At 46.0% G+C, this 25,721-nt stretch overlaps 1 protein-coding gene across 3 annotated transcripts in view; it reads left to right on the top strand.

The window, feature by feature from the left end:
- F13A1 (coagulation factor XIII A chain) overlaps window positions 1-25,721 on the top strand; it is a 96,132-nt gene that overhangs the window by 14,821 nt on the left and 55,590 nt on the right. For all 3 annotated transcript variants that reach the window (XM_077353123.1, XM_077353121.1, XM_077353122.1), the window contains exon 3: window positions 1,887-2,075. In XM_077353123.1, the coding sequence (XP_077209238.1) occupies window positions 1,887-2,075 (189 nt within the window). The remainder of the gene's footprint in view (window positions 1-1,886; window positions 2,076-25,721) is intronic.

Below are 25,721 nucleotides of genomic sequence, written 5' to 3'. Positions count from 1 at the left end.
ACCGCAGGCATGGATGTAATGGAAAATTTCGGAAGATTGTGACAAACAGGGCAGGGCAGGGCAGGGCAGTCAACTGAGCTCTATTTCAGAACATGAAGCTGGGGAAGAGTATCTAGCCAAGTGACCTCCTTCCCTAGCATACGATAAGGATGTGCATGGACATTTTGCATCTGTCTTGCACTCATTCTGTTCAGGTTCTTCAATGCTGTATTGCAGGATCCTCAACCTTTTGAACCTGCGGGACTATTTGAAACTCTGGCAAAGCATGATTGCTGCCGGCGGAAGCCAAGTTAGCCCTGAAATAATTGCCATAGCTTCATTTCACCAACCCAACATGCATCCTTGTCCTGTGGGGGCAGTGGCTTCTGAAGCAACACTTTTAAAAATTGGCACTGCCAATCAAATGTCCAAGAACCAATCAGAAGCCTGGATGGGCAAAAGCTGTATTTGCCATGCCCCAACTTCCCCCAAACACTGGCTGTGTGCCAGAAAAGGTGCTGGCAGGTTGAGTCTAGCAGGCAAATGGTGCTGATGAAGGAGAATTAGCGTTTTCATGAATGTCCTCCTATTGCTGAAGACCTCTGTATGCTTTCCAGAGGATCCCTTGGCCCCCTTCGATAACATTTCACAGAGGGCCTAGTTGTTGATGTTGTTGTTGTTGTTTTAAAGTGGAAAGACACAACAAAGAGGATCTCTAACAAGAAGACATCTGGTAACCCTAATTTATTCTGTAGAGAAACCTTTCTCAACTTTTTTACTGTTAAGAAACCCCTGAAACATTATTCGAGCTTTGAGGACCCCCACTAACAGCACAATTGTGCACAATATGGTTGGGAAGCACAGCTGTGGACACGCCCACCTAGGGCCCCTCCCCTTCCTCCACTCCAGGCCCATCATTGGCCATTATGAGAGGGGAGGGAAAGGTTGACATGACTATATATGGTCATATCACCTGATAAATATTAAACAAATTTATATTTTAATATATAATTTAAATAATTAACTCTCATATTCTGGAAACCCTTCCAGGGCCCTCAAGAAACCCCTGGATTTTATGAAATCAAGAAAGCCTGCCACCATCTACCTTCCAAAGACGCCATTTTGTTCAGGGGATCTTTGTTACCTGAAGAGAATTTGTAATTGTGGGAGATCTCCAGCCACCACCTGGAGTTTTCTCCTTTCGCCTTCATGCGGTGTGGTTGTAAAAATAAGTTACAAAACTCTTTCTGCATGTAGGAAAAGGATAGTGTCAAAAATCTGCTCTTTTACATGTGGATGGGCAGATTCACGAAATAATGGGTCCTTCTCTTTGTAGCTTATATCCTGCTTTTCTCCTCAATGAAGACCCAAAGCATTTCTCCCTTCCTTTAATTTTTTTATTTTATTTATTTAGATTTTTATACTGCCCTTCTCTATGGCTCTGGGCGGTTTACATAAAACATTTTGGAACATTTACATAGAACACTATCTTATCCTCAAAAGAACATCCTTTTGAGGCAGATAAGGCTGAGAGACAGTGTGCCTCACTCGGACCGTCTGCTCTATTTCCCAACACTCGTTTGCAAGCTGTCCTTTCGGCAGGCCTAAGTATATGTTGCGAGGAACATTGTTTCCTAGAGAGGACGTTATCACCTTTGCATTAGGCAGAGACCTTCTGGGAAGCAATGCAGAGAGATTTGTGCTTTTTTGGACAGTCCCCCCCCCCCCCCAGAGTAGCGATGTATAGTAAGCCCTTTAAAAGAACAAGACGCCTCTTCTCTTCCCTCACTTTTACTCGTCTGTGAGTTGAAGCAGAAAGACTTTAGAGTGAATTGACGATCCATCGAACCCAATCCGTTATTTGTGAGATGATGACTAAAAACAGAACTGTATCTGTCTCTCTGTAGATTTTCTGGAAGTCCAAGAGGTCCAGGTATTCAGACGGGAATATGAAATTAATAAACGGGAACACCGCACAGACAAATATAACAACTTAAAACTGATTGTACGCCGTGGTCAGCTTTTCCACATGCGGATTGATTTCAACCGTCCTTACAACCCACAAGAGGACCAATTCTGGATCGAATATATTATAGGTAAGTGCCAAGTGACCGCTTTCGGGGTTATTAATGTTCTCTCTCTCTTGGTCATGTGGGTTTGCCATGGGTTGATGCGTGAGGTGGGAAAACCAGAGGAGCGAAAAGCAGGCATGGCTACCTACAAGGAACAAGGACTCCTGATTGGGCAACAAAAAGAGGATTTGTACACAACAACAATCTACACATACTTCCTTCAAGCTCCAAACCGGGAGGCGGTTGGGGGAGCTCTAGTTGCATGCATTTATCTTGAAATAAGCAAAAGCAATGGAGAATGGTGTGGAAAGTGAAGGGAAAGCATTATAGGTTGTCACGAAAAAGAGTTGGCTGGGTAAGAGTTGGTACAGAATGCAAGGCTGAATTGACATGGGGTGTGGAAATATGCCCCTCCTACAGTGTCATAGGCCTGTGGAGGTGGTGACAGATGAGAACAGGACCTGCATGTACTTTTATTCCTCTCCCTGGTTGTGCATTTGCAGAAGGGCGGCTCTGTGTGACAGTGACTGTGCTAGCTCCGGCAGCCCGGAATGCCTCCCTTTCTCCTCCCTTCCCATTTCTTGGCCCAACTGCACTTTTAAAAGGGCTACAAAGGGGTGATGATAGTGTTTGTAGTTTCCAGGCGGTAGATGAAGACTGTTGTATGCCGAGGACCAAGATTGGGATCTGAGGGGGGATCGTAGCTTACTATGTAATTGACCAATGTGCAGCTGGATCCAGTCAGGTTAAACAGAAACTGACCAATAGGGCGCACTGGCAGGAAGATACATTGTTTGCTTGTGTATATAAGTTGAGGTGTTTCAGGGTTCGGTTCACCTTAGTTCTTGTACCATGCTGGGGTCCTAATGAAGAGCTCAAATCACTTCCAGTGTCTACCTCTGAATCCACGGATTTAACAGAGATCATGGAGATCACAGATTTAAAAGAGATACTATCCAGCGTTGGCCCTGCTTAGCTTCCAAGATCTGATGGGATTGAGCTTGCCTGGGCTATCCAGGTCAGGGCTACCCTAGGTGTTGTGGTCATTCATTCATTCATTCATTCATTCATTCATTCATTCATTCATATACCACCCTCCCATACGGCTCAGGGCGGTTAACAAGGAATGTTGTGGGGTATTACATAGAACATCATAGACATATGTCATAATCATAACATAACACATCAACAACAATTCCAACAATAGGTTCGATTGAACAACAAATTTAACAGGAACAACTTTAACAAGAACGCTTAGGGTGGTCAGATTGGTTCAGGTCATGGTTGGGTGGCAACGGATGTTGTTGGGTCGGTCAGCCTCAAGCAAATGCCTGGAGGAGTAGCTCCCTTTCGCAGGCCCTGCGGAATTGTGGGAGTTCAGGCAGAGTCCTGAACTCTTCAGGGAGCTTGTTCCACCAGGTGGGGCTCAAGACAGAGAAATCTATGGCCCTTGCTGAGGTCCAATGTGCTTCTTTGGGGCCAGGGATCACCAGGAGCCAGTTAATGGGGGCAGAATGTAGGGCTCTTTTGGGAGTATAGGCAGAGAGATGGTCTCTCAGGTACAATGGGCCCAGACCGCATATGGCCTTGAAGGTAATTACCAAAACCTTAAGCCTGATCTGGAATTCAATTGGGAGCCAACTATATTATTGAGGTACAGGCCAGATGTGGGATCTCCATGGTGCATTTATGAGGATCCTGGCCATGGTGTTCTGATCGATTTGTAGTTTCCAGATCAAGGAAGGTTTGGCCTATGTAGAGTGACTTCCAGAAGTCCAGACAAGAGGTAACTGTAGCTTGTAGTGACTATACATGGAGCCTATAAATCAATGCTTGTCTCACCACTGCTCTACATCTCCCCCTTTGATCTGGGTTTATTTTTGACCTGGTTTAAACAGGGAAGCCCTTAGAATAAGCATGACATCACACAGGAGTTTCATTTAAATGTGGGAGTTTCTTGTTCTCCATGCAGTTGAGAACCCTCCGGAGGAAGCCACCACCTGTTTCTCTGTTGGTCTCGCCCAGCGTCAAAGCTAGTGGCCCTCCTATGGCAGCCCACTCCATAAGTTAATGATGTATTGTGTACAGGTGCTTCTTCTTGTTGTAAACCAATTTTCTCCCCAATGCTTGATGACTATGGATTTTTCGAAGCTCCCCCCCCCCCCCAAATGCATAACAGCAATGCTTGATGGTTACTGGAATTTAAATGGGATTTTATTATTATGGGGTTTTACCAACTGTTACCCGCCACAATCTGGTTTCCTGGGATTGGTGGGCTATAAATTTGATGATGATGATGATGATGATGATGATGATGATGATGTAAGAATGGTGACAACAGGGCAACGTGAAAGTTCAATGTGCAAAGATTAACCTAGCAAATTTTTTCTGACAAGCAAATCCCACAAGCAAATGGTCCCTGGGTTTGACTTGCGTTCTAGCTCTGCCAGGCTAAAAAGTACATACATCCTAAATGAGTTGTTGCTGTTAAATATCCCCCCCCCCAGCTTGTGAATTGACATTTAATTTATCTTCCTGGGAATGGGCTACATTTTTTGAAATTTGGATTATCGATTCCCCCTCCCCGTTTCTGTTGCTGCAAAATAATCACAGAGCCATTTATTAATCTGTTGCTTTTCATGGTGGTGTGCATTTAGCTTTTACATTTAAATATAGCAGAAAAAAATATGGCTGTTTTAAAGTATTTCTGTCCCCCACCCCCTTCTGTTGATGGTACAACTTAATCCATTAATTTAGGGGATGCCAGGGAAAGATCCTCAGATCTAGAGCAGGGTGAATTTTCTCCTCTACTCTGCCTGTCCCGAGTTCATGAGAAAAACTGAAAAAACGATGCGTTTCAATGCAAAACCAAAAAGGGAAACCAAAACCCAACCTAACCAGAAAAATTAGGAACACAAAGGTTGAACTGCAAAAATAATGTTTACAATTTTTCAAACATTTATTACACAAAGTGCACCAATTCAACATATTAAAAAACATAGTAAACACAATTTTAAAATATCACATTTCTAACTGCACATGGAATAGACCAACATGGAATAGACCAAATGTGTTTCGACCCACCAATTCATTCCTTTCCGGCCAGTCCCAGTCAGAACGATCTTGTTACTCAAACTGGATCCCTCAAAGGCAATTGCGGGGAATTATGAATATTGAAGAGGCTGGGTAACACAAGACCATTTCTACCAATGTTTACAGGGTCCGTTCCCTGGGAGAATCCTTAAATAAAGATGACAATTAAGGTTACGCTCAAGGACAGTGGTCCCCAACCTTTTTATCACCGGGGACCACTCAGCGCCTTTTCCTGAGGCCGGGTGGGGGCGGGTAGTTTACTCCTCTACTCTCAACCACTGCCCTAACGCTCTCTGATCGCTATAGTAATGTTTAAACATCCCTTCAAAATAAGATACAGACACACCACAACAATGAAGTGTGTTGTAAAGGGCTGGGGGGGGGGATGAAGTAAAGGGCCGGGGGGGGGAGAAGGCGTCCTTCGGGGCCCACCTCCAATTAGTCAAAGGACCACATGTGGTCCGTAACCCACAGGTTGGGGATCGCTACTCAAGGAGATTATTTGGGAAAACTATTGGGATACATTCAACATTCACACACAAGCAAAAACATACACACACAGGGAGAAGGGTTAGCTTCTACACCTGTCTTGGGTCCAAGAAAGCAGAGAAGCTGACGACAACAGTGCAGAAAGCAACACCGGGTGTGGAGGGATCAACACACCCACACTTTGGGGGTGTGCAAGGGTTGATATAATGTTTGAAATTCCCAGGTCAGTCCAGTGACTGTCCATTGGGAGGTATGATGTGATGTAGGTGATAGGTGATGAGCTATGAATTATGGATGAAGCAGATAGGTGAGTTGAAGTGTGATATATTTGGGCTGTCTGGAGTGGTATCATGTAAGCTCAAGTGGAACGATACCTTGGCTTAATGTGTTGCTCATGGCCCTGTATTGCTTAATCAGGATGAGTTTCTTGGCAACCCAAAATAGGAAATATTTGGGGCAGCTAGACAGAACATGCACTGGACAAATAGAGACAAAAGAAGTTTCAGTTAGTTCCTGGAGGATATTTCCTATTTTGGGTTGCCACTCCCTTCCCTGGACAGCCTAGTGGTTCTGGCTGGGAGGAGAACTGGTCCTCTGGTGCTCCCATAACCGCCCATTTAGACATAAGTCTGTTGGCCAGACCAAAAGGAAATGGAGAAGAGGATTTTCCATCCTGTTCTATCAATCTCAGACAAGATGGAGTCCAGCCTGAACTCCTTGGCCAAGAAATTAATGCAATGACTTTCCATATCAAGCAGCTGTCAGTCTGGTTCCTGCGTACACCATTCTGAACAGTGCCCAATACGTGCCAGCCATATGGAGGTGTCTTTTCGAAGGCTGTCTACAATTATGGGGGCTCTTGCCAGGGTAACAATCTGATCCAAGATTTTTGCATCACCCATCAACTAAAAGTAGAGAAGTGGAGAAGCATCCGTTCTCCATATGTTTCATTCCCCCAGACCATTTCTGCAGTTGTTATTTGCCAGTGCGTTCTTGCCTCATTGGCTTCTGGATGCTAACCCCGATTTTGCGGCCTGGCATTCTACATTTGTGCTTTTCTTGGCACTGTCCAGAGGGCCATTCACAACTTGTATTGGAGAGTTGGTGTTCCTGGCTCCTGCCTTGCCAACCTTCCCCTTTAAAAAAAAGCCTTCATCATCACCATCCTCTTTCCCTCCCTCCCCCTCCCTCCCCACTCCCTTCCTTCCCCTCCTGTGGAAAAGTGCCCAGGCACCCCCTCCCCTTTTCCATATGCCGTGTGACTCATCCCTCCCGTCTTCTCAGGAGTGACATTTTCAGTGGGGGGGGGGGATGAAAGATGCAAAGAGACCCTTTCCCTAGGGTTGCCAGGTCCCCCCTGGGCACCAGAGGGGGATGAGGGGTAGGGATGCCAAATACACATTGGAGATCTGTTACCCTGGAGAAAATGGCAGCTTTGGAGGGTGGACTCTGTGGCACTACACCCTGCTGAGGTCCCTCCTCCCCGAACCCTGCTGTCCATGGGCTCCCCCCCACCGCAATCCCCAGGAGCTTCCCCAACCATAGCTGGCCACCCTACTCCCAAGCAATATCTGGTTCAACTCTTAAAGTGATCCTCTAGCATTACGTGGATGTCTCTCCTTGGGGGCTGCATGTTGACAGACACAGTTCTGTACCAGAGATTGTATCCCAAGCTGTTCTTGGGGAGGAACTGGGGAGAAGGGGCGGGAGCCAAAGAATTGTGCAGCCAGCTCAGTGAATTGAAAAGTTGAGCTTCTGTGCCTCAAATGGAAACTCCCCCCTCCCTCCACACACCGTAAAGGAACTTGTACTTTAAACAAAGATGTATTTAAATGTCATTTGTAATATACTGGGTGGGGGTGGGGTGGCTAACAGTATTGTCTTCAGATGCACATTGAGAATAGCTCTTTGCACCCTAGCCAAGCGTGTCAAGTATTCAAATTCAGCACACATGTACTTATTTGCCTGCTTTACATGATTTATCCTGCTTCTGCCATTAAGGACAAACCCCCACGGTCAGAGTTCAAAGAGGTACACAGGGCACTGAAGTTCCAACCCCCTCTGTCCTCCATTTATTGGAATACCCAAGATCTATAATGTGCATGATTTAACAGCATAAGTCAGATGTCCTGCAGGGGGCCTCACAAGAGATATGTTTTCAGTATCGTTAGAACAGGAACTTGCTGGTGATTTTCAAATTATCTCCTCCAGTGTCCTGATTGACTCTTTGGAGGCTTCCTGCTTTTTTAAGCGCATTTCCTCCCTGCTTGCCTCCAGAACAGCAGTTCAATAGAAGAATGATTGGAGACAGCTGCATAATTAGGACTCTCCTCTCCTCTTTCTATGCATAGTTATTCCTCTTCATAAATAAAACTATATAATTCTTTAAGCTGCCTGGTGCTGAGCTCTCTCTTGCATCCTGAAATTCTGTAAACACTCTTTTCTTTCACAGAGCAAGAGCTAGATACTTTTAAAATGTATAACTGAAGCTGTCAGGAAGATGCTCACGGTTCCTTGTCTAGACTTATTTGTGCACTAGACAATGTTGTGACAAGTCTTCAGATGCTTCTCCAAAAAGCGACGTGCTCTAATAATAGCTTATTCCAAAGGCGGCTCAGTGATTGCATCTGCTAACGAGGCCGTCAATCTCCCTTTGAGGAGTATCTTCCTGTACAGGACAGTAAATCTGTGGATAAATTTATATGCCACCTCCTTGCATTAAGGGAGCTGTAAATCTCAGAAGCTGTTCACACCCTCCCTCCCCATCTCCCCAATGGCTTCATAACATCCGTATATATTGTCCTGGCCCCTAAATGCTTTTTGCTATCAGCCAATCGACAAACACACATCAAAGCAGCCATCAAGGGGCTCTTTGGGTAAAATCAAACTCTTTTGTGGCTCCTGCAAATCCACAGACTCCTGTCCTGAGATGAGAGCAGAGGTTGTTTTTAATCTCTCCCCTGTCTTGTTGCTCCCCATAAGGGCTCGGAGCTGCCAAAAAGTGAGGATTGAACCCTGCGGGCCTTTCTGAATGGGAATTTTTCATGAATGTGGCTCAGTGCTTTTGCAGGAAGCATTGTGGGATACTGCCCAGGCAGGGATGTAGCCAACAAGGGGGCAGGTTGTGGGGGGTGTGACCAGCTCACAATGATGTAAATACATTACTATGAATTAGCTCTAGAGCAGGGGTAGTCAACCTGTGGTCCTCCAGATGTTCATGGACTACAAGCCCCTGCCAACATTTGCTGGCAGAGGCTCGTGGGAATTGTAGTCCATGAACATCTGGAGGACCACAGGTTGACTACCCCTGCTCTAGAGGACACTTTTACCTATATGTTGGATAATGCACTTTGAATGCACTTTAGAGGAAAATCCAGCAGCAAAAGCACATGGAAAGTACATTAGCCAATGTGTACAAAATAGAAGCCTGCCTGATTCCTTTTCCTTGAATGTACTTCATACAATCCCTTTCAATATTGGGTCCTGAAGAAGGCAGGGTTCAGGGAGGAGCTCTCTTGCCACCATCCGGCAGCCAGTAACCCTATCCCCTCCCCTCTCATCTGGCTCCATCCCTAATTTCTCCGAATATTTCCCAATCCAGAGCAGGCAATCCTAGCTGTGTACATGATTCTCAATCCAGAAAGAGCCCCAAGCCTAGTTCCTCAAATCATTCCGACTCCCTGGGTCAGGGTCCTTTGTATACAAGTGCAAAGTGCTCACAGATTTGTTTCCCCAAGCTTAGACTATGAGACATAGCACTTCAGGGTGGGTTTCACTCATTTTAGTTGAGTGGTTGTAGCTAATTCTTTCAACACTTGAAGGGATTGGTTTTAGAATCTGGGAGCGATTGGAGACCATTTGGCCATAGCGCTCTGAGGTAATGGTGCGATGGAGGGGGTCTTTGCCATTTTAAAAACATTAAATAAATTATAATATATATTTCAATTTTAATTAAATTTTTATTCTTATATATATTTCTGAAAGCTTGGTGTTTGATTGATCACCCTGGCAGCAAACTTTACGCCAAATGGCACGATGAAAAACAGGCATCGTTTTTAGGTTTTGGTTTCTTTCATTCTGCCCTACTGAGCAAGATGTTGTCAAGAACAGGAATCGTTCCAGTCAACCTTTGCAAAACTGAGGAAATGTTGCTACATGGTGGGAAATTGTATGACATTCAAAATATAAGAATTTTGAAATTTCCTGTTGTGGACGAACAGCGGAATTGAATTATGTGGCGGCGTTCAGCAACAATAGACATACGCATAAGCGGCTGGAAAGAGTTTATACGCAAGGGTAAGTGGCAGAGCCGTTTTGGAAGGGTCTGAAGCAATTTTGATGGCAAGAACGTTGTACCTTAAAGACATACCCTGCAAATCATGTTGGTCTTTAAGGAACGTCTGGACTAGGATCTTGCTCAGATGGCTGCCCACCGGCATTTGTTTTGATGGCAGATTCCAAACTGTGATCTGTAGGATTCACGTGTCCTTTGTGTGCCAGCCTTTATGGCTTTCAATGAGGGATCTCATTTTTAAGCTTGTTTTATAGCCTGTAGAATGAGGTGGTTGGATGGAGTCATTGAATCAGTCGATGTGAGCTTAAATGGACTCCGGGGAATGGTAGAGAACAGGAAGGCCTGGAGGACCATTGTCCATGGGGTTGCAATGGGTTGGACACGACTTGGCAACTAACAACAATAGCCTGTTTCTAGCATGAGGATGGTTTTATTGATAGGGTGGCCAACCTCCAGGTGGTTCCTGGTGAGCTCCTGCTATTCCTACTGATCTCCAAGCAACCACGATTAGTTCCCCCGGAGACAATGGATGCCTTGGAGGGTGGACACTATGAAATTAGTGGACACCCTCCTCAGGCTCCACCCCCCAAAGTTCCAAATATTTCCCGACCCAGAGCTAGCAACTCTACTTATGGACATCATTTTAGATTGAATAGGCTAGTTCCTGTGGAGAAAATGGCTCCTTTGGAATAGGGTTGACAGGCGCTGTTGCACATGCCCAAACCCAGAATCCAGTGCGCTGACATCGCCCAAAAGTGGTTGGCATGTCAGAGACAGGAGACAATGCTCAGGCTTTTATGAGAACTCTCTGGTAAAAGAAATCGGGCTCAAACCATAGAGTTTTGTCCCAAATCCGGAGCTTCACTTCTGGGAGACATCAGTAAGTAGGGACATTCGTCCTGGTTCCAGGGAGTGCAGGGGGATGGCGGGGGGGGGGATGGTGGGGTGGGCAAGGATCACCAAGAAAGCAGCAATTTGGGAGCAATTTTCCCTCACATTCTGAAATCCCCCACCCCAGTGGGGGTCTGATATCCCTACTTTGGGAACTGGACTCCAAGGTGTCACATGATCCCTGGTGAGCTCTCTCCTCTCTGAATTCCACTCTCCAGTGGTTTGCTCCAAATCTCCCGGATTCTCTCAAGCTGGAGTTGGCAGTCGTAGCATAAGGCAGCTTGATGTACGTGTTCTGCAGTTTTATTTTCCCTTTCAAATGAAAGGCAAAACTCTCCTACAATTCCCCCCTTATCATAAGGCCTCCACCCCTCTGACAAAACAATCGTAGCTGTTTATCATTCTGTCACAATGATTATATTTTCAGGACAAATTTTGCTAGTGTGTATGAAGGGTCCATTTGAGCTAAATAAATGAACCAAACCAAGGGGGAAATCCATTAACTTCGCTGTGTGTAACCTCTCTCCCAAAAGCAGAATGAAGTTGGGGGTGGTTTGTGTGGGGAAATGAGCTTATTCACAGTGCAATCCTCTGCAGAGCTGCTCCCTTTGATTGTAGTGAGCTCAGGATCTGATTAATTCTGCACAAGATTGCATTGTTAAAGGCAGTGGCATCAAATAATTAAAAACCAAAGCATGCTATGCTTTAAACCTAACCTGCTACAGCCAGTGATTCATAAGAAGAGCCCTGCTGGATCAGACTGGTGGTCCATCTAGGCCAGCTTCCTGTCTCACACAGCGGCCAGCCAGTTCCTCTGGAGGGCCAACAACAGGGCAGAGAGGCTGAGACCTTCTCCTGATGCTGTCTCCTGGAATTGGGATTCAGAGGTTGACTGCCTCTGAATGTGGAGGTTCTCCTCAGTCTAGGGATGCCAGTCCCCATGTCCCCCGGAATTACAAATTGTCTCAGGACTACAGAGATGTATTCCTCTGGGGGAAATGGCTGCTTTGGAGGGTGAACTCTATGACATTGTGCTCTCCTGAGGTCCCTGTCCTCCCCAGGCTCCATCCCATAATCTCCAGAAGTTCCCCAACCTGAATGTGGCATCCCTACCCCCGTATCTCCCACTGGTGGCCAGGGTGGGACCTGTTAAACCTACTTCAGTCACCATTACTAGTAGCCTGTCCCCCATGAATGTGTCAAATCCCTGCTTAAAGCTGTCTATTCCTGTGGCCCTCACTACATCCTCTGGAGGTGAATCCCACATTTTCATAACTTACTGTGTAAAGAAGTATTTCCTTTTTTGCATCCTGAACCTACTGCCCATCGGTCTTATTGGATGCCCCCGAGTTCTCAGATTTTGGGAGCGGGAGAAATATTTTCTCTTTGTCACCTCTCTCCACAGCAAATACCTCCTGAATTCAAAACATTGCCTTTACAATATCTAAAAGAGGGAAATAAATATCGGTCTGAGTGTTTTGAAAGGGAAAACAGCAGGGGGCAAACATGGCAGCCTATGGAATCCGTCCCCCTTGTTTTGAGTCCTGGTGCTCCCTCTGCTGGTCGCATCATGTAATGCACCACCTTTGCTGACCTCAGCAAACAACTTTCTCTGCATGGGGGTGACAGATGGCTCACAATATTTTGTTTTCCAGAGAGCTGAAGAATGGTGTGATGGAGGCCTTGTTGCCTGTGGGCGTGTGCACTCCTCCCACTATCATCCATCTCTGTTCACAAATTCTGATTGTTGTTAGCATTTTGAAAGCTAAGTTTGGCCCGTGGGATGAAGGAAAGAAACAAGAGTGGGCATTACAAGAAATGGTGCTTCTCTTATCATACAATTCTTTTTTTAAAAGGCCTGACCAGGGTGCAGGCATCACCTATAGACCTCCAAAAGAAAGACCAAATGGTGAGACTATAAGCCATCTTTTCTCAATTTTTTTACCATTGAGAAATCCCTAAAGCCTTCTTCAGGCTTTGAGAATCCCCAGAAGTGAGACGATCATGCAGAATATGGTTGGGAAGCATAGCTGTGGACATGCCCACCCGGGGCCCCTCTCCTTCCCATCCCCTCCAGGCCCATCATTGGCTATTTGGGGGGGGGGGTAGAATGACATGACCGCATATGGTCATATCACCTGATAAATGTTTAACAAACTTGTAAAAATTTATTAAAAATTGATTAACTCCCACCTATTCAGGAAACCTTTCCAGGGCTGTCAAGAAACCTCAGAGCTGAGAAAGCCTGCTGTAAGACAATGGTGTCTTATTTATGTCAGAACATTGACATTACGTTATTAGACTATGGCATTCCTTAATGTCTTAACTTATATTGCTTTTTGCTGCTATGGTGCATCTCTTCTTGGAAAGGAATTCTGCATTTTAATTCCAATTCAGTTTATTTGCAGTCATAGACCAGTAGATGAAACAATATAAAACATTTGGAGGATCAACAATGCAAGTTTCAACTCAGTTGCCAGTTTCAAAGATTTAAAAGAAGGATTTTCAGAATATAACAATATATAACACCTAAAAATAAAGCCCGCTGTAAAAAAAAATACAGCGGACGCTAGCCATTCTTAACCGCCCTGGCAACGCTGCCTGGGCGGTTGGGAAGGGCTAGGCCCCCCAAACTCCCCCCCAGGGTGAACCCCGTCCCCAGGGTTTTTCCCTGGGGGAGGGGAGGAAAAAGCCTTTCCAGCCGCTGGGAAAAAGCGTTCCCGGTGCCCAGGGAGCGAGATCGGCGGCTCTATGAGCCGGCAATCGTACTCCCCAGGCCATGGAAAGGCTTGAAGCCCCCCCCCCCGGACGTGTGGGAAGGCTCCCCCACACCCTGGGCCAGGCTAAGGGGGGCTGTGGGCCTACCTTCCCTCTCGGCGGCCAGCAGAAGAATGGGCGCCATGGGGCGAAGGTTTGCCCTTGTGGGGGGTGGGGCGGGTTGGGAGGCGTGAAATGCCTCCCTATTCGTGCCTGAGTGGCCAAACGTGCAGCTGCTGATTGGCGGTTTGGGGCTGGACTGACAAGCAGAGGGCCCAATCGGGAGGCACGAGGGGACTGAGCCAATGGGCACCCTTCCTCATACCGGACAGGGCCCACCCTCAGGGCCCTTACTGTTTTATTCTATCCACTCCGTAGGAGCGGTTAAAAATATATATAACTAGTAAGAAAGCCCATGGCAACCAGGAATGCAATGGGCAATAGGACCTAGGGGACACTGGCAGGCACTCATCCTAAGGTGAAGAGTCTGATGAAGAGTGCTTCCACTCGAAACCTCATGCCTTGAATAAATCTTTGTTGGTCTTAAAGGTACTACTGGACTCAGATTTTATTGTGCTACTTCAGACCAACACGGCTACTCATTTGAATGTGTCCTTGTGTTTCTCTCTCAGGCATCTGAGAGCAAAGTGGTTAGCATTGAGGGAAGAAGGGCGGGAGCTGGAGATGGAGGGCCAATCTGGGTGCGACCAGCTTTGCTGGCCACACCCTGATTGGCCGTATTCCATCTCGGACAACCAGGACACTCTCTACCCCCAGAGCTGTTTCACAAATATTAAGAGGAACAATGGATGGGTAAGGATAACATAGGGCAAGCTCTCTCAATTAGGGTTTTGTGACACTCTGGGGTTTCTTGATGGCCCTGGAAGGGTTTCCAGAATGGGTGGGAGTTAATTTTTAAAATATTTTTTAAATTGGTTAAAGGTTTATCAGGTGATGTGACCATATATGACCCACTCCCCCACTCCCAAAATGGCCAATGATGGGCCTGGATGGGGGAGGGGAGGGGTCTTGGATGGGCGTGTCCACAGCTACGCTCCCCAAACTATATTCTGCATGACTGCAGAACTCCTGGTGTTTATCGAAGCCTGAAGAATGTTTCAGGAGTTTCTCAATGGTAAAAAGGTTGAGAATGGCTGACATAGGGTAAAGGGTGTGGTAGTCTAGCGGTCCCCAACCTTTTTCCGGTTGAGGACCGCCTCCGGGGTTGAGGGAAAGCTGCTGGCCCGGCTGTGCGCATGCGCTCAGGTCCTGGCGAGCTTCTCGCAGCTGGGGGGTGGAGGGGAAGAGGCAGGTATGGTTGCTGGCGGCCTGGCACCGAGGCCTTCGCAGCCCGGTATCAGGCCATGGACTGGGGGTTGGCGACCCCTTTGGTAGTCCATCTATGGTAGTCCATAGATCTAACATCCTACATATATTCTCAACTTCCTTATTTTCTTACAGTGCATCGTAACCACATAGACTCTGTCAGATCTCAGAAGTTAAGCAGGGCTCACCCTGTCTAGTGTGTGGCCAGGAGATCTCCAAGGATTTGGGAGTTGGTTCCTCCAATGACAACCAGGGGTCATGATGTGGAGGCAGGCAATGGCCAACCACCTCTAAACATCCCTTGCCTGGCGCCAGACAATCCTTGGCTCTCCTGCCTGCCCTACACATGCCACATAATAAATACAAATAAATATCCAGAAACGGGTGAGTATATAGGTTGGTCTGTAGGCGTATGTTTCATAGGCTGCAAAAGGAGTATCCATGCTGGTTTGTCCATGCTCCTGCAGTCCATGCAGGAGTTGGGAGGGCCAGAACCCAGGAAGGTCACAGTGCAGGTGTATGTGCTAGCACCCGTTGTATTCCTGGGTGCAATGGGCTTAGTATAATAATAATAAATGCAAAAAAGTGAAAATAGTATCAGAAACACAACATCTTGTTTCCTACGCCTTGCATTGTGCAGCAATCCACCATGGTCAGCTCATGATCTGAGGGATGCCAGCTTCTAGGTGGGAACTGGGGAACCCCTGGAATTACAGCTCATCTCCCAACTACAGAGCTCAGCTCCCCCAAAGAAAACGGAGGCTTTGGAGGATGGACTCTGTGACCCTGTAGCCCACTGAGGTTCTCCCCAGGCTCCATCTAAAAACTTTCCAAGAGTTTCCCAACCTGGATCTGGCAACCCTGCCCCGTCAGCCCCCTCCCCAGTGACCAGGAGGACCAGACAACCCCACACGGGTGTCTAGGCACCCACTAACCTGTTTCTTGGCACCTGCTTCCTGCTTGAGTCATGGGGATAAAACCCGAGGGGTGTTGAATGGAGCAGCAAACTCAAGGGTCTCTGGGGTTGCTCACTGCCAGGTATCTGAATAGCAGTTCTGGTCTCAGACAGGCACATCGCAGCCATTTCCCCTAAGCATAGCCATAAGCACAGCTTCCCTTAATGTCTGTGGGCTTGGCACTGCTCCCTGTGGCCACAGGGAGGTCGACCTCTCTCTTCTCTTCAGAAGCTGAAACCAAACAGCATCCCTTCCCGAAAGCAACGGGATGGTCCCTTCCACCCCACTCCCACAGCCAGGTTCACACTGCCCCTCCTTAAGGCTCCGGAAGAGCCTGCATGCACAATAATGTAGGGAGGTATCCCTGCTTCAGAGAATGAGAAGACCGAGGGTTAAAGCTGTTGCACCAGGCCTTCCCCAGTCCTTTCTTCCTCTTGTATTCCGAAGCCCGTAAATTGATTTGCCATTTTTCCTTGAGGCATTTCTGTTCTCTGGAGTTCTTACCTCTGCACACAAATGGAGACTAATGTTTTACCGCCGAATGGGACTGCAGTTCCTTTATTAAATGTCTGTCTGGTGCCACTGAATTTGCAACTACAGATTTAAAAGTGTGTGCCATCCGAAAGGGGGTATAAAAAGGTGAGAGCAGACCTGTCTGAGATTTTCTTTAATAATACGGGAGTCAAAAAGCCCACACTCCAGATATTAATAATACATACTTGGCTTGTCTATCACTGGGATAAGCAAGGCCTCTAGTGTGCATGATTCAAAAGTGTATGACGAATGTCCCACAGGGGGCATCAGAGGAGATGGGTATTTAGCATAGTTAGAATAGGAACTTCTCTTCCAGTCTCCTGATTGGTTCAGTTGGAGACTTCGTGCTCCTTCAAGCACATTTCTTTCCAGTTTGCGTCCACAACAGACTGGATGGGTGCAGAACAACAGTCTGATCTCTCTTTCCCCTCTTGGAAAGCCAGCTTGGCGTAGTGGTTAAGAGCAGTGGCCTCCAATCTGGAGATCCAGTTTTAATTCCCTCTTCCTTCACACACAACCAACGAGAGCCAGTTTGGTGTAGTGGTTAGGAGTGCGGACTTCTAATCTGGCATGCCGGGTTCGATTCTGCGCTCCCCCACATGCAACCAGCTGGGTGACCTTGGGCTCGCCACGGCACTGATAAAACTGTTCTGACCGAGCAGGAATATCAGGACTCTCTCAGCCTCACCCACCCCACAGGGTGTCTGTTGTGGGGAGAGGAAAGGGAAGGCGACTGTAAGCCGCTTTGAGCCTCCTTCGGGTAGGGAAAAGCGGCATATAAGAACCAACTCTTCTTCTTCTTCTGGGTGACCTGGGAATTATCACAGGTTGTTCAGAGCTCTCTCAGCCCCACCTACCTGAAAGGATGCCTGTTGTGGGGAGAAGAAGGGAAGGTGATTGTAAGCCGCTTGGAGACTCCTTCAGTTAGCAAAAAGTGTGGTACAATACACCAGCTCTTCTTCTTCATCTTCTTCTCCTCATCCTCCTTCTATACAATTTTTTTCACACTAAAACTATTTTTATTCTTTTAGCAGCCCTCTTGTATATTTAAACTCTGTAAACAACAACTGATGTTTGGGGAATACCTGGGGGTTTTGGGGAGGATGGGGTTTGGGGAAAGGAGTGGCCTCTCCAGTGTATAATTACATAAAATCCACTTTCCAAAGCAGGAGTGGCCAAACTGTGGTTCTCTGGATGTCCATGGGCTACAGTTCCCATGACTATGCTGGTTGGAGCTCAATTGTAGTCCATGGTCATCCATAGAGCCACAGTTTGGCCACTCCTCCTCTAAGGCCATATTTTCTAGCCACTATTAACATAGAAAACCAGTATTTTCCTAGAGGAGAGTGTCTCTGTGTCTCTGCATATTATCCTCACAAAGGTTACTAATTCAATGAGACACTACATGAATAAGATTGTGGCGATTCTCTTAATATTCATAGATGGTTGGAGTTTATGCAAATATTGTCCTGGGGATAAAAGAAGAGAATTGTCATCCTGAAACCAAAATCATGAATCAAGAGCCCCAAATTATCCAAGGAGGGACTAGTTCATCTTCAGCTCCTGATTATCCCTTTAATTTAGTATAAGCATTCAAAAATCAAAGCAACTTGTGATACCAGACAGCATAAATAAACCTTCAAGACAGATGTAATATATTTAAAACTTTACGGTGCTTTTTTGATTGGAAGACAAAGCAGTTGGCAAACATTAAAAACTGTACATACCAAAATTGTTTAAACAGCAATAGAAATATAAATTATCAGTAGAATAAAAAGACCCGATTCCCCACCCCCCGCAAAAATCATGTAATCAGAACGTTACACTAGAAAAAGGGGAACCTGCCTCCCTAAAACACTGGACAGAAATCAAGAGTCACACAGGTAAATTTGAAATGGTTAATTTTAACTAATTTTTTTTTGTTCACTTAGTGAAAAATGTAGGTTAATTGTAGTTGGGATGTCTTGCCACAAGCCAAATTCTATCTGGTTGCCAGGTCCCACCCCCTGCTGCCGATCAGGTGACCAGCAGGGGGGCTTAACCAGCCAAGAAGGCAGGCTTAGGCTGCTATCGCTAGCAATGTGGCAATGTCACTTCCACCGCATACAGGAAGTGATGTCGTCATGTCAGCAATGTCATGGTGATACTTGAGCAAAAACACTATGATAAAATTCATTGTTTACCACAGAGTTTTTTTGCCCAAAAACCAGAGCGTTGTTGCAACAATATGATATGAAGAAGAAGAGTTGGTTCTTATATGCCGCTTTTCTCTACCCAAAGGAGTCTCAGAGCAGCTTACAATCACCTTCCCCTCCTCTCCCCACAACAGACACCCTGTGAGGTGGGTCAGGCTGAGAGAGCCATGATATTACTGCTCGGTCAGAACAGCTTTTTCAGTATTGTGATGAGTACAAGGTCACCCAGCTGGCTGCAAACCCAGTTCACCAGATTAGAAGTCCACACTCCTAACCACTACACCAAGCTGGCTCTACATGATAACATTACTTCCAGTACTGGAAATTATGCCACTGGTGACATAGCCTGAGTTTCTCTCCCATTCCCACCTCACACTGATTGTCAGGAGAAACATGGCAACCCAAAATATCTGCCAGGTTTGAGGAAGAGCTGGAGCTCAGTACTAAAGCATCTGTTTTGCACACAGAACATGCCAGTTTCGATTCCCAAAATCTCTAGTTAAAAAGATCAGGTAGCAGGTGATCCGAAAGACATCTGGGACCCCGGAAAGCTCCTTCCAATCTGAGCGGTCGGTATTATTGACCAGATAGGCCAATGGTCTGATTCAAAAAAAAGGCAGCTTCATGAGTTCAAATTCCAAATGTCACCAAGAAAATCCATATTTGTGGTAGCAGAAGTGAATGTTTCACAGTACCCAAACCTGGAATCCAAGGTATTAGAAAACTGTCATAACCTGTCAAGGAAAACATTTATCATCATTAATCACTAATGCCCTGGATATTTGGGGAGGTTTTTTCTTCTCTCTCTCTGTATATACCTCTCTGGGGGGCAAACTGCTCTCCAATAAAAGTCTACTGTTTGCCCAAATCTATAGACAACTGTAACTGTTCATGACTTCCCCTGCATCAGTTTTCTTTTGCAAAAATTCATAAAACTTTTTTTAACCCCAATGTATTATGTTGGCCAGGGTAGAAAAGCACCCCAGTGGCAAATTCAGTAGATTTCCGGGGTTGTTTTATAACCCCGAGTTCTTTTTTATTTACAGAAAGAAAACAATAAGCAGTGACACTTTGGGGACATGGAGCGGGTAGCAATTTCCTAAGAGAGAACCCAGCTGCACAGCCATTCTTTATAGAGTCTGCCTGCCCTCCCCCCGCCCCCATAACTGCAGCAAGGATGGAATTTCCCCCAGATTATTCGTTTTGTGCCACTTGAATAGTAACTACGGCCTAGTTGGTATTTTAAGTGCTCCTCTGCATGTGGAGTTAGTTTTATCTATTTAAGCTTTTGCAATACTACATTTCAGAAAGTCAAGGTTATTTTACAAACATTACAATAATTATTAAAACAAGCGAGTGCAGCATAGCAGTTAAGAGTGTCAGACTAGGATCTGTGAGGCCCAAATTCAAATCCTCAGCGTGCCATGGAAGGTAATGGGGTGACTTTGTGTGAGGATGAAATGGAGGGGAAGAGAATGGCGTAAAGCTGCCTCAGAACCCCATTTGGGGGGTAAAGCCTAGGTATAAATTGAAGAGATATATAAATAAATATTAAAATGCGCTTAAGAAACAATAATCAACAGTAAAGCCCTAATGATAAAATACATCAGTACAAGTGCAATATGATACCAACAGCTTAAAGGAGACATTTCAGGGCAGGATGCATTAAACTTCTAAGCTGAAAAGAAAAGTCTTGCAGCTAGGGTGGCCAGGTCCATTGGTCTGAGCGGGTTCCCCACTTTCCAGATGCACCTCGCTGACCCCCCAATTTACCTTAACTCGGAAGAATGTTGCATTTTAACTCAATGTGCTGACGTCACCCAGAATTGATGTCAGCACATCAGGGTTATCAAGGTGTGTATGACCCTCTGGTTTGGGGGCAAAGCTCTATGGTCTGAAGCAAATTCTACCATAGAGTTTTGCCCCAAAGCCAGAGTGTTGCCCTCCAACATCTGTTCCATGCCAGCATCACTGAATGATATAATAATACAATGTTCTTTCTAACCCACCCTCCTGAGTTGTTCAGGACAAGTAACAACATTCATAAAAACATAGTATAAATATCGTAAAATATTGTTAATCTAAATCTAATTGATCCCAATTAACCTGGGCAGGGTTTTGCTTTATTTTGTTTTTTAGAAGCAGGTGATGTCAGCATGTAGCAAAGCTCCCAGAAAGCACGTCCCCCCACTTGCAGAACTGATGGACCTCGTGGGAGGGGCAAGTGCCACAGCCTCTCCATCATGGGTCTGATCAGTACTGGACCATTGTGGCATTTTTAAATTGCTTTAACATGGCTATGGCAGCCACAAGGACACTGTCACATCTAGTCTGGCCTTGAGAGAGCTCTCAATTTAGCCCATTTTGATTGCCTTCAGAAGAAACAACAAACTGTATGGCAATGAGCCTTAGAAATTCATGAGCTTATGTGCCTCCTGTTGGGTCCTATCCAGTAATAAATTGGTGGGAGATGGGTGGAGGTGAATAATTACTCCAGGGTGGTTGATCCTTGTGGCTGTGCAATGTCACTTCTGGTGTGACTTGGAAGTGCTGGTATCACACCAGGGTAGTGCTCTTTCACTTACCCCCCAATTTTAGTGCTAGGGTGCCATCCCAGTGTGATACCAGTGCTTCTGGGTCACACCAGAAGTGATGTCATTGTGCAGTGATGAAGATTGCTGCCCCACCCCATTTTGCTCACTGTCAGCAGGCATTGGCAACAACAACCAGGAGTTTGCCTGCCATTCACAGGCACCTGGTAAGCCAACGGTTTACCCGGGAAGTCTTCACTTGCTGAGTAACAAAAAAGGAGGAAGAGGGGGAAAATCACATGAGCCAAATTTCCAAGGCTCATTTCTGTAACAACCAACTAGAGTTTGTCTGGCTGACTAGGACGGTGTGATGGACAGCAGTTAGAAAATGAAGCTCTAAGTGCTGAACTATCTGCAGCCGTGAAAGAAGCTCCACAGTAGGCAGATGAGCCACAGCAACAGGCTGCTCTGAGCCCTGTCATTGGCCAGCCACAGGTGGTGGGAGTTGATGTACTGGCTGTGGGCTGACGGAAGATTGTTCTGTCAGAGATTGGCCTGAATGAGGTCTGAGTCTCAGCTGATAAACTTCTCTGAGGAGGAACTCAAGTGAGAGAACAGAGTTTTCTATTGACAGCTAATTCACACAGTGTCTAAACCAGGGGTAGTCAAACTGCGGCCCTCCAGATGTCCATGGACTACAATTCCCAGGAGCCCCCTGCCAGCGAATGCTGGCAGGGGGCTCCTGGGAATTGTAGTCCATGGACATCTGGAGGGCCGCAGTTTGACTACCCCTGGTCTAAACAACTAGGGCATTTATTTGGCAGTGAGAATTTGGACAATCGGTTACTCCCAAATCCCCTGCCTAGTTAATAATGGAAAATCAGGGAAGTATTTCTTAAAATACATGTGTGTGAGTAAAGGCCTCAGTTACGTCAGAAGGCAGTGAGAGACTGGTTTATCAAGAAAGAGAGAAAGTGGTGGTGCAAACTAAGCATGCCTGCTTCCTAGGAACCCAGGGGGAGGAGTTCAGGGAGACTCCATAGATAAAAGATCAAAGAAAAACAAAGGGTTTTGTTTGGGGGGGGCACAGTAAGGGGGGACACAGTAAGGAAACTTGTAACATCGAAAAGAAAAGCCCAAGACCATCCCAAAAAGCCTGTAACTAAGAACTAGAAATTGGACCTAACTGATTTGTATAAAGTAAACTGATTCCCCAATTCCAGCTATCCTTTTCTTCTTTGTAAATAAAATCTTAATTCTGTTGGTAAAAACACCTTAGTGCTGTTCTGACTATATAAAGGTAATGGTATCCCCAGTGGATGTCTGACCCTTGGGATGACGCCCTCTAGCATTTTCATGGCAAACTCAATATGGGGTGGTTTGCCAGTGCCTTCCCCAGTCATTACCATTTTACCCCCCAGCAAGCTGGGTACTCATTTTACCAACCTCGGAAGGATGGAAGGCTGAGTCAACCTTGAGCTGGCTGCTGGGATCGAACTCCCAGCCTCATGGGCAGAGTTTCAGACTGTATGTCTGCTGCCTTACCACTCTGTGCCACAAGAGGCTCATATATACCGTATTTGCTGGCGTATAACACGACTGGGCGTATAAGATGACCCCCAACATTTCCACTCAAAATATAGAGTTTGTTACATTACATTACATTACATTACATTACTATGGGCCACTATGGGCAGCTATGTCTATCCCAACATATTTATATATATATGTGGCTTTACACCTTCCCCAAAGGCTCCAGGGCTGAATAAAACCAAAAGGATCTAATAGTGACAGGGTGGGACAGTGAGTTTCATTATTATAACAAAGAAAACCACATTACAAAGGCAGCTTAGTCTCTGAGGTAAACATTTCATGGTGGAGGGAAAATTTACCTCAGGGTGAGGAAGTATGTAGAGACGCCCATCATAAAACGCTGCCTAGGATTCCACTTTTACTGTCGTTTGATTTAATTATACCTCCACTTTGTTTCTGTTGCAGCTGCTGGATACATGTACATTTCCAACAGACATTTATGACACCGGAAAAGAGAAAGAAAAAAAAAGAGCTGTAGATGAAAGCCATAAAAATAGTAGTATATCCACACCCTCCTTCTGAAAATAACACACCTATGTTTTTCAGATATTCCAGTTCAGCAAGACCCTTTTCTCTTGACATTTCAGTTTCTCTAAAAAAGTGATCTCTGCTCTGGGTTGGGTTTGCTGGTCTCCTGTAGCAAAACTGAAAGCAAGAACCTACTGCAAAGAAAGAAAAGGTCAACCCTAGCAATAGTTCAAAAGAAGGAAGCCGTATTCAACTCACAGAATCCCAATTGTTAGCAGCCAAGAAATTCTCCTTTCAGTTGCCTCTTTAGTGTATATTTCTGTACTTTGTCCCCTTAGAAGACTACCCTTTAGAGTGTCCTTGAGTGTATCTTTCCAAATTTGTTATTGATTTGCCCCCCCCCCCTTTGCCTCTTTTGAAGTTCTCTATCTTCTGTTACGTTGCCCAGATAGTGGCAATGTGGCAATGTGGAAGGTTTTTTTTTTCTTTTTAGGGGTGGGGTTTGGTGGCTTATGCCATCCAAGACCTTAAGAACCAAAATGCATGAATGAAGATAGAAGAAATGCATGGAATGCTGTTTAGAATCACATTGCAGACGGCACGTTTAAGGTTTTGGGGGTGCCCGGTCTAGATTCCACTTTGAATGTCAAAGTTCAGTCCATGAACTTTTGTGATTGGAAAGGTAGTAGACTAGCCTGTAGAGACAACACAAAGCAGGATTCTTAAATCAGAGTTTTCTTCTTCTGTCCTTCTTAATAGCCACTGCTCTACTTTCTTTCTTTCTGCCTCCTTCCTTCCCTTAGCATTAAGGACTTTAAGTCCATTAAGCAGAAGGTCTCTCTAAAATAAATCAGGTCTATGCCTGGAGTAATGAATGCACATTAAATTTCCCAGGCAAAGCAAAAAAAATAAAATAAAATCCCCACCTGTTAACACATTAAGCATGCCTCTCTAACTCCCCCCCCCTTCAAAATTGGGAACAAGATTGCTTCAAGACTAATGATTCCAAAAGGGGTGGCATTAAAAATAGCACTATGCATCTATAATTAGATGCATAGGCATCTAAACGGAGAAGTTTTACTTTTAAAAAATTAGCTTGCATCAGAGGCCCTTTAAAACAGGGAGAAAGGTGATTGGCTGCCTGGCTTGATTGACAGATGGAGAAGAATCGCAAGTATAGTGCATTGCTCTCCTCCGCCATTTCAAGCCTGCATGCAGAGTGCCCAGAAGCACAAGAAGGCGGCAGAAGGAAGGAAGAGAGCCAGGAGGTGAGGAATGGCCAGATACATGTTATTTAATAGCATTACGCCAGGGCCATGGTGTAACGTTATTTTTTCAATGTGCAGAAATGCCCTTTATTTTATCCTGAAGATCCCTCGGCTACTGAAAGGCCTACAGAAGGTTATTGTTTCTTGTGATTCTGTTGTTGCAGTAAACATTATAGGTTGGCATGAAGGCTTGAGATCTTTGGTAGCTAGAATAATCTATAGGGGAGCTGATGGTCCAAAAATTGGTAGGACCGGCAAATCCTCCGGAAGATAGAGACAGAGTTCAATGAGATCTGAACACAATGGAAATATGGGCAAATGAGAACAAGATGCAATTTAATAAAGATAAGTGTAAAGTTCTGCATCTGGGTCAGAAAAATGAAAAGCATGCCTACTGGATGGGGGATACGCTTCTAGGTAACATTGTGTGTGAACGAGACCTTGGGGTACTTGTGGATTGTAAACGAAACATGAGCAGGCAGTGTGATGCAGCGGTAAAAAAGGCAAATGCCATTTTGAGCTGTATCAACAGGGGCATCACATCAAAATCACAAGATGTCATAGTCCCATTGTATACAGCAGTGGTCCCCAACCTTTCTGAAGCTGGGGACCGGCAGGGCATTGGGCCGCGCCCGCGCGGACCGCACCCGCTCATTGGGCCGCGCCCCCGCGGGCCATGCCTGCGCATCAGGCCGCGCCCGCAGGCCATGCCCGCACGGGCCATGCTGCCCGGCCCTGATTCCCTCTCCCCGCCCTCCCGCAGTAAGAAGCTTCCCGGGCCGCAAGCTTGCGTCCTGGGAATTTTTTTACTGCGGGGGGGGCGGGGAGAGGGAGCCGCGGCCCGGAGCCATGGCCTTCGCGGCCCGGCACCAGGCCGCGGCCTGCAGGTTGGGGACCACTGGTATACAGTACTGGTCAGACCACACCTGGAGTACTGTGTGCAGTTCTGGAGGCCTCACTTCAAGAAGGGCGTAGATAAAATTGACAGGGCACAGAGGAGAGTGACAAGGATGATCTGGGGCCAAGGCACCAAGCCCTATGAAGATAGTTTGAGGGACTTGGGAATGTTCAGCCTGGAGAAAAGGAGGTTGAGAGGGGACATGATAGCCCTCTTTAAGTATTTGAAAGGTTGTCATTTGGAGGAGGGCAGGATGCTGTTCCCATTGGCTGCAGAGGAAAGGACACGCAGTAATGCGTTTAAACTACAAGTACAGCGATATAGGCTAGATATCAGGAAAATAAATTTCATAGTCAGAGTAGTTCAGCAGTGGAATA

The sequence above is a fragment of the Paroedura picta genome, chromosome 9 (genome assembly GCF_049243985.1).
Source record: "Paroedura picta isolate Pp20150507F chromosome 9, Ppicta_v3.0, whole genome shotgun sequence".
Lineage (NCBI taxonomy): Eukaryota > Metazoa > Chordata > Lepidosauria > Squamata > Gekkonidae > Paroedura > Paroedura picta.
The sequence above is the reverse complement of the archived record's forward strand: the minus strand, read 5'-3'. Positions and strand labels throughout refer to the sequence as shown.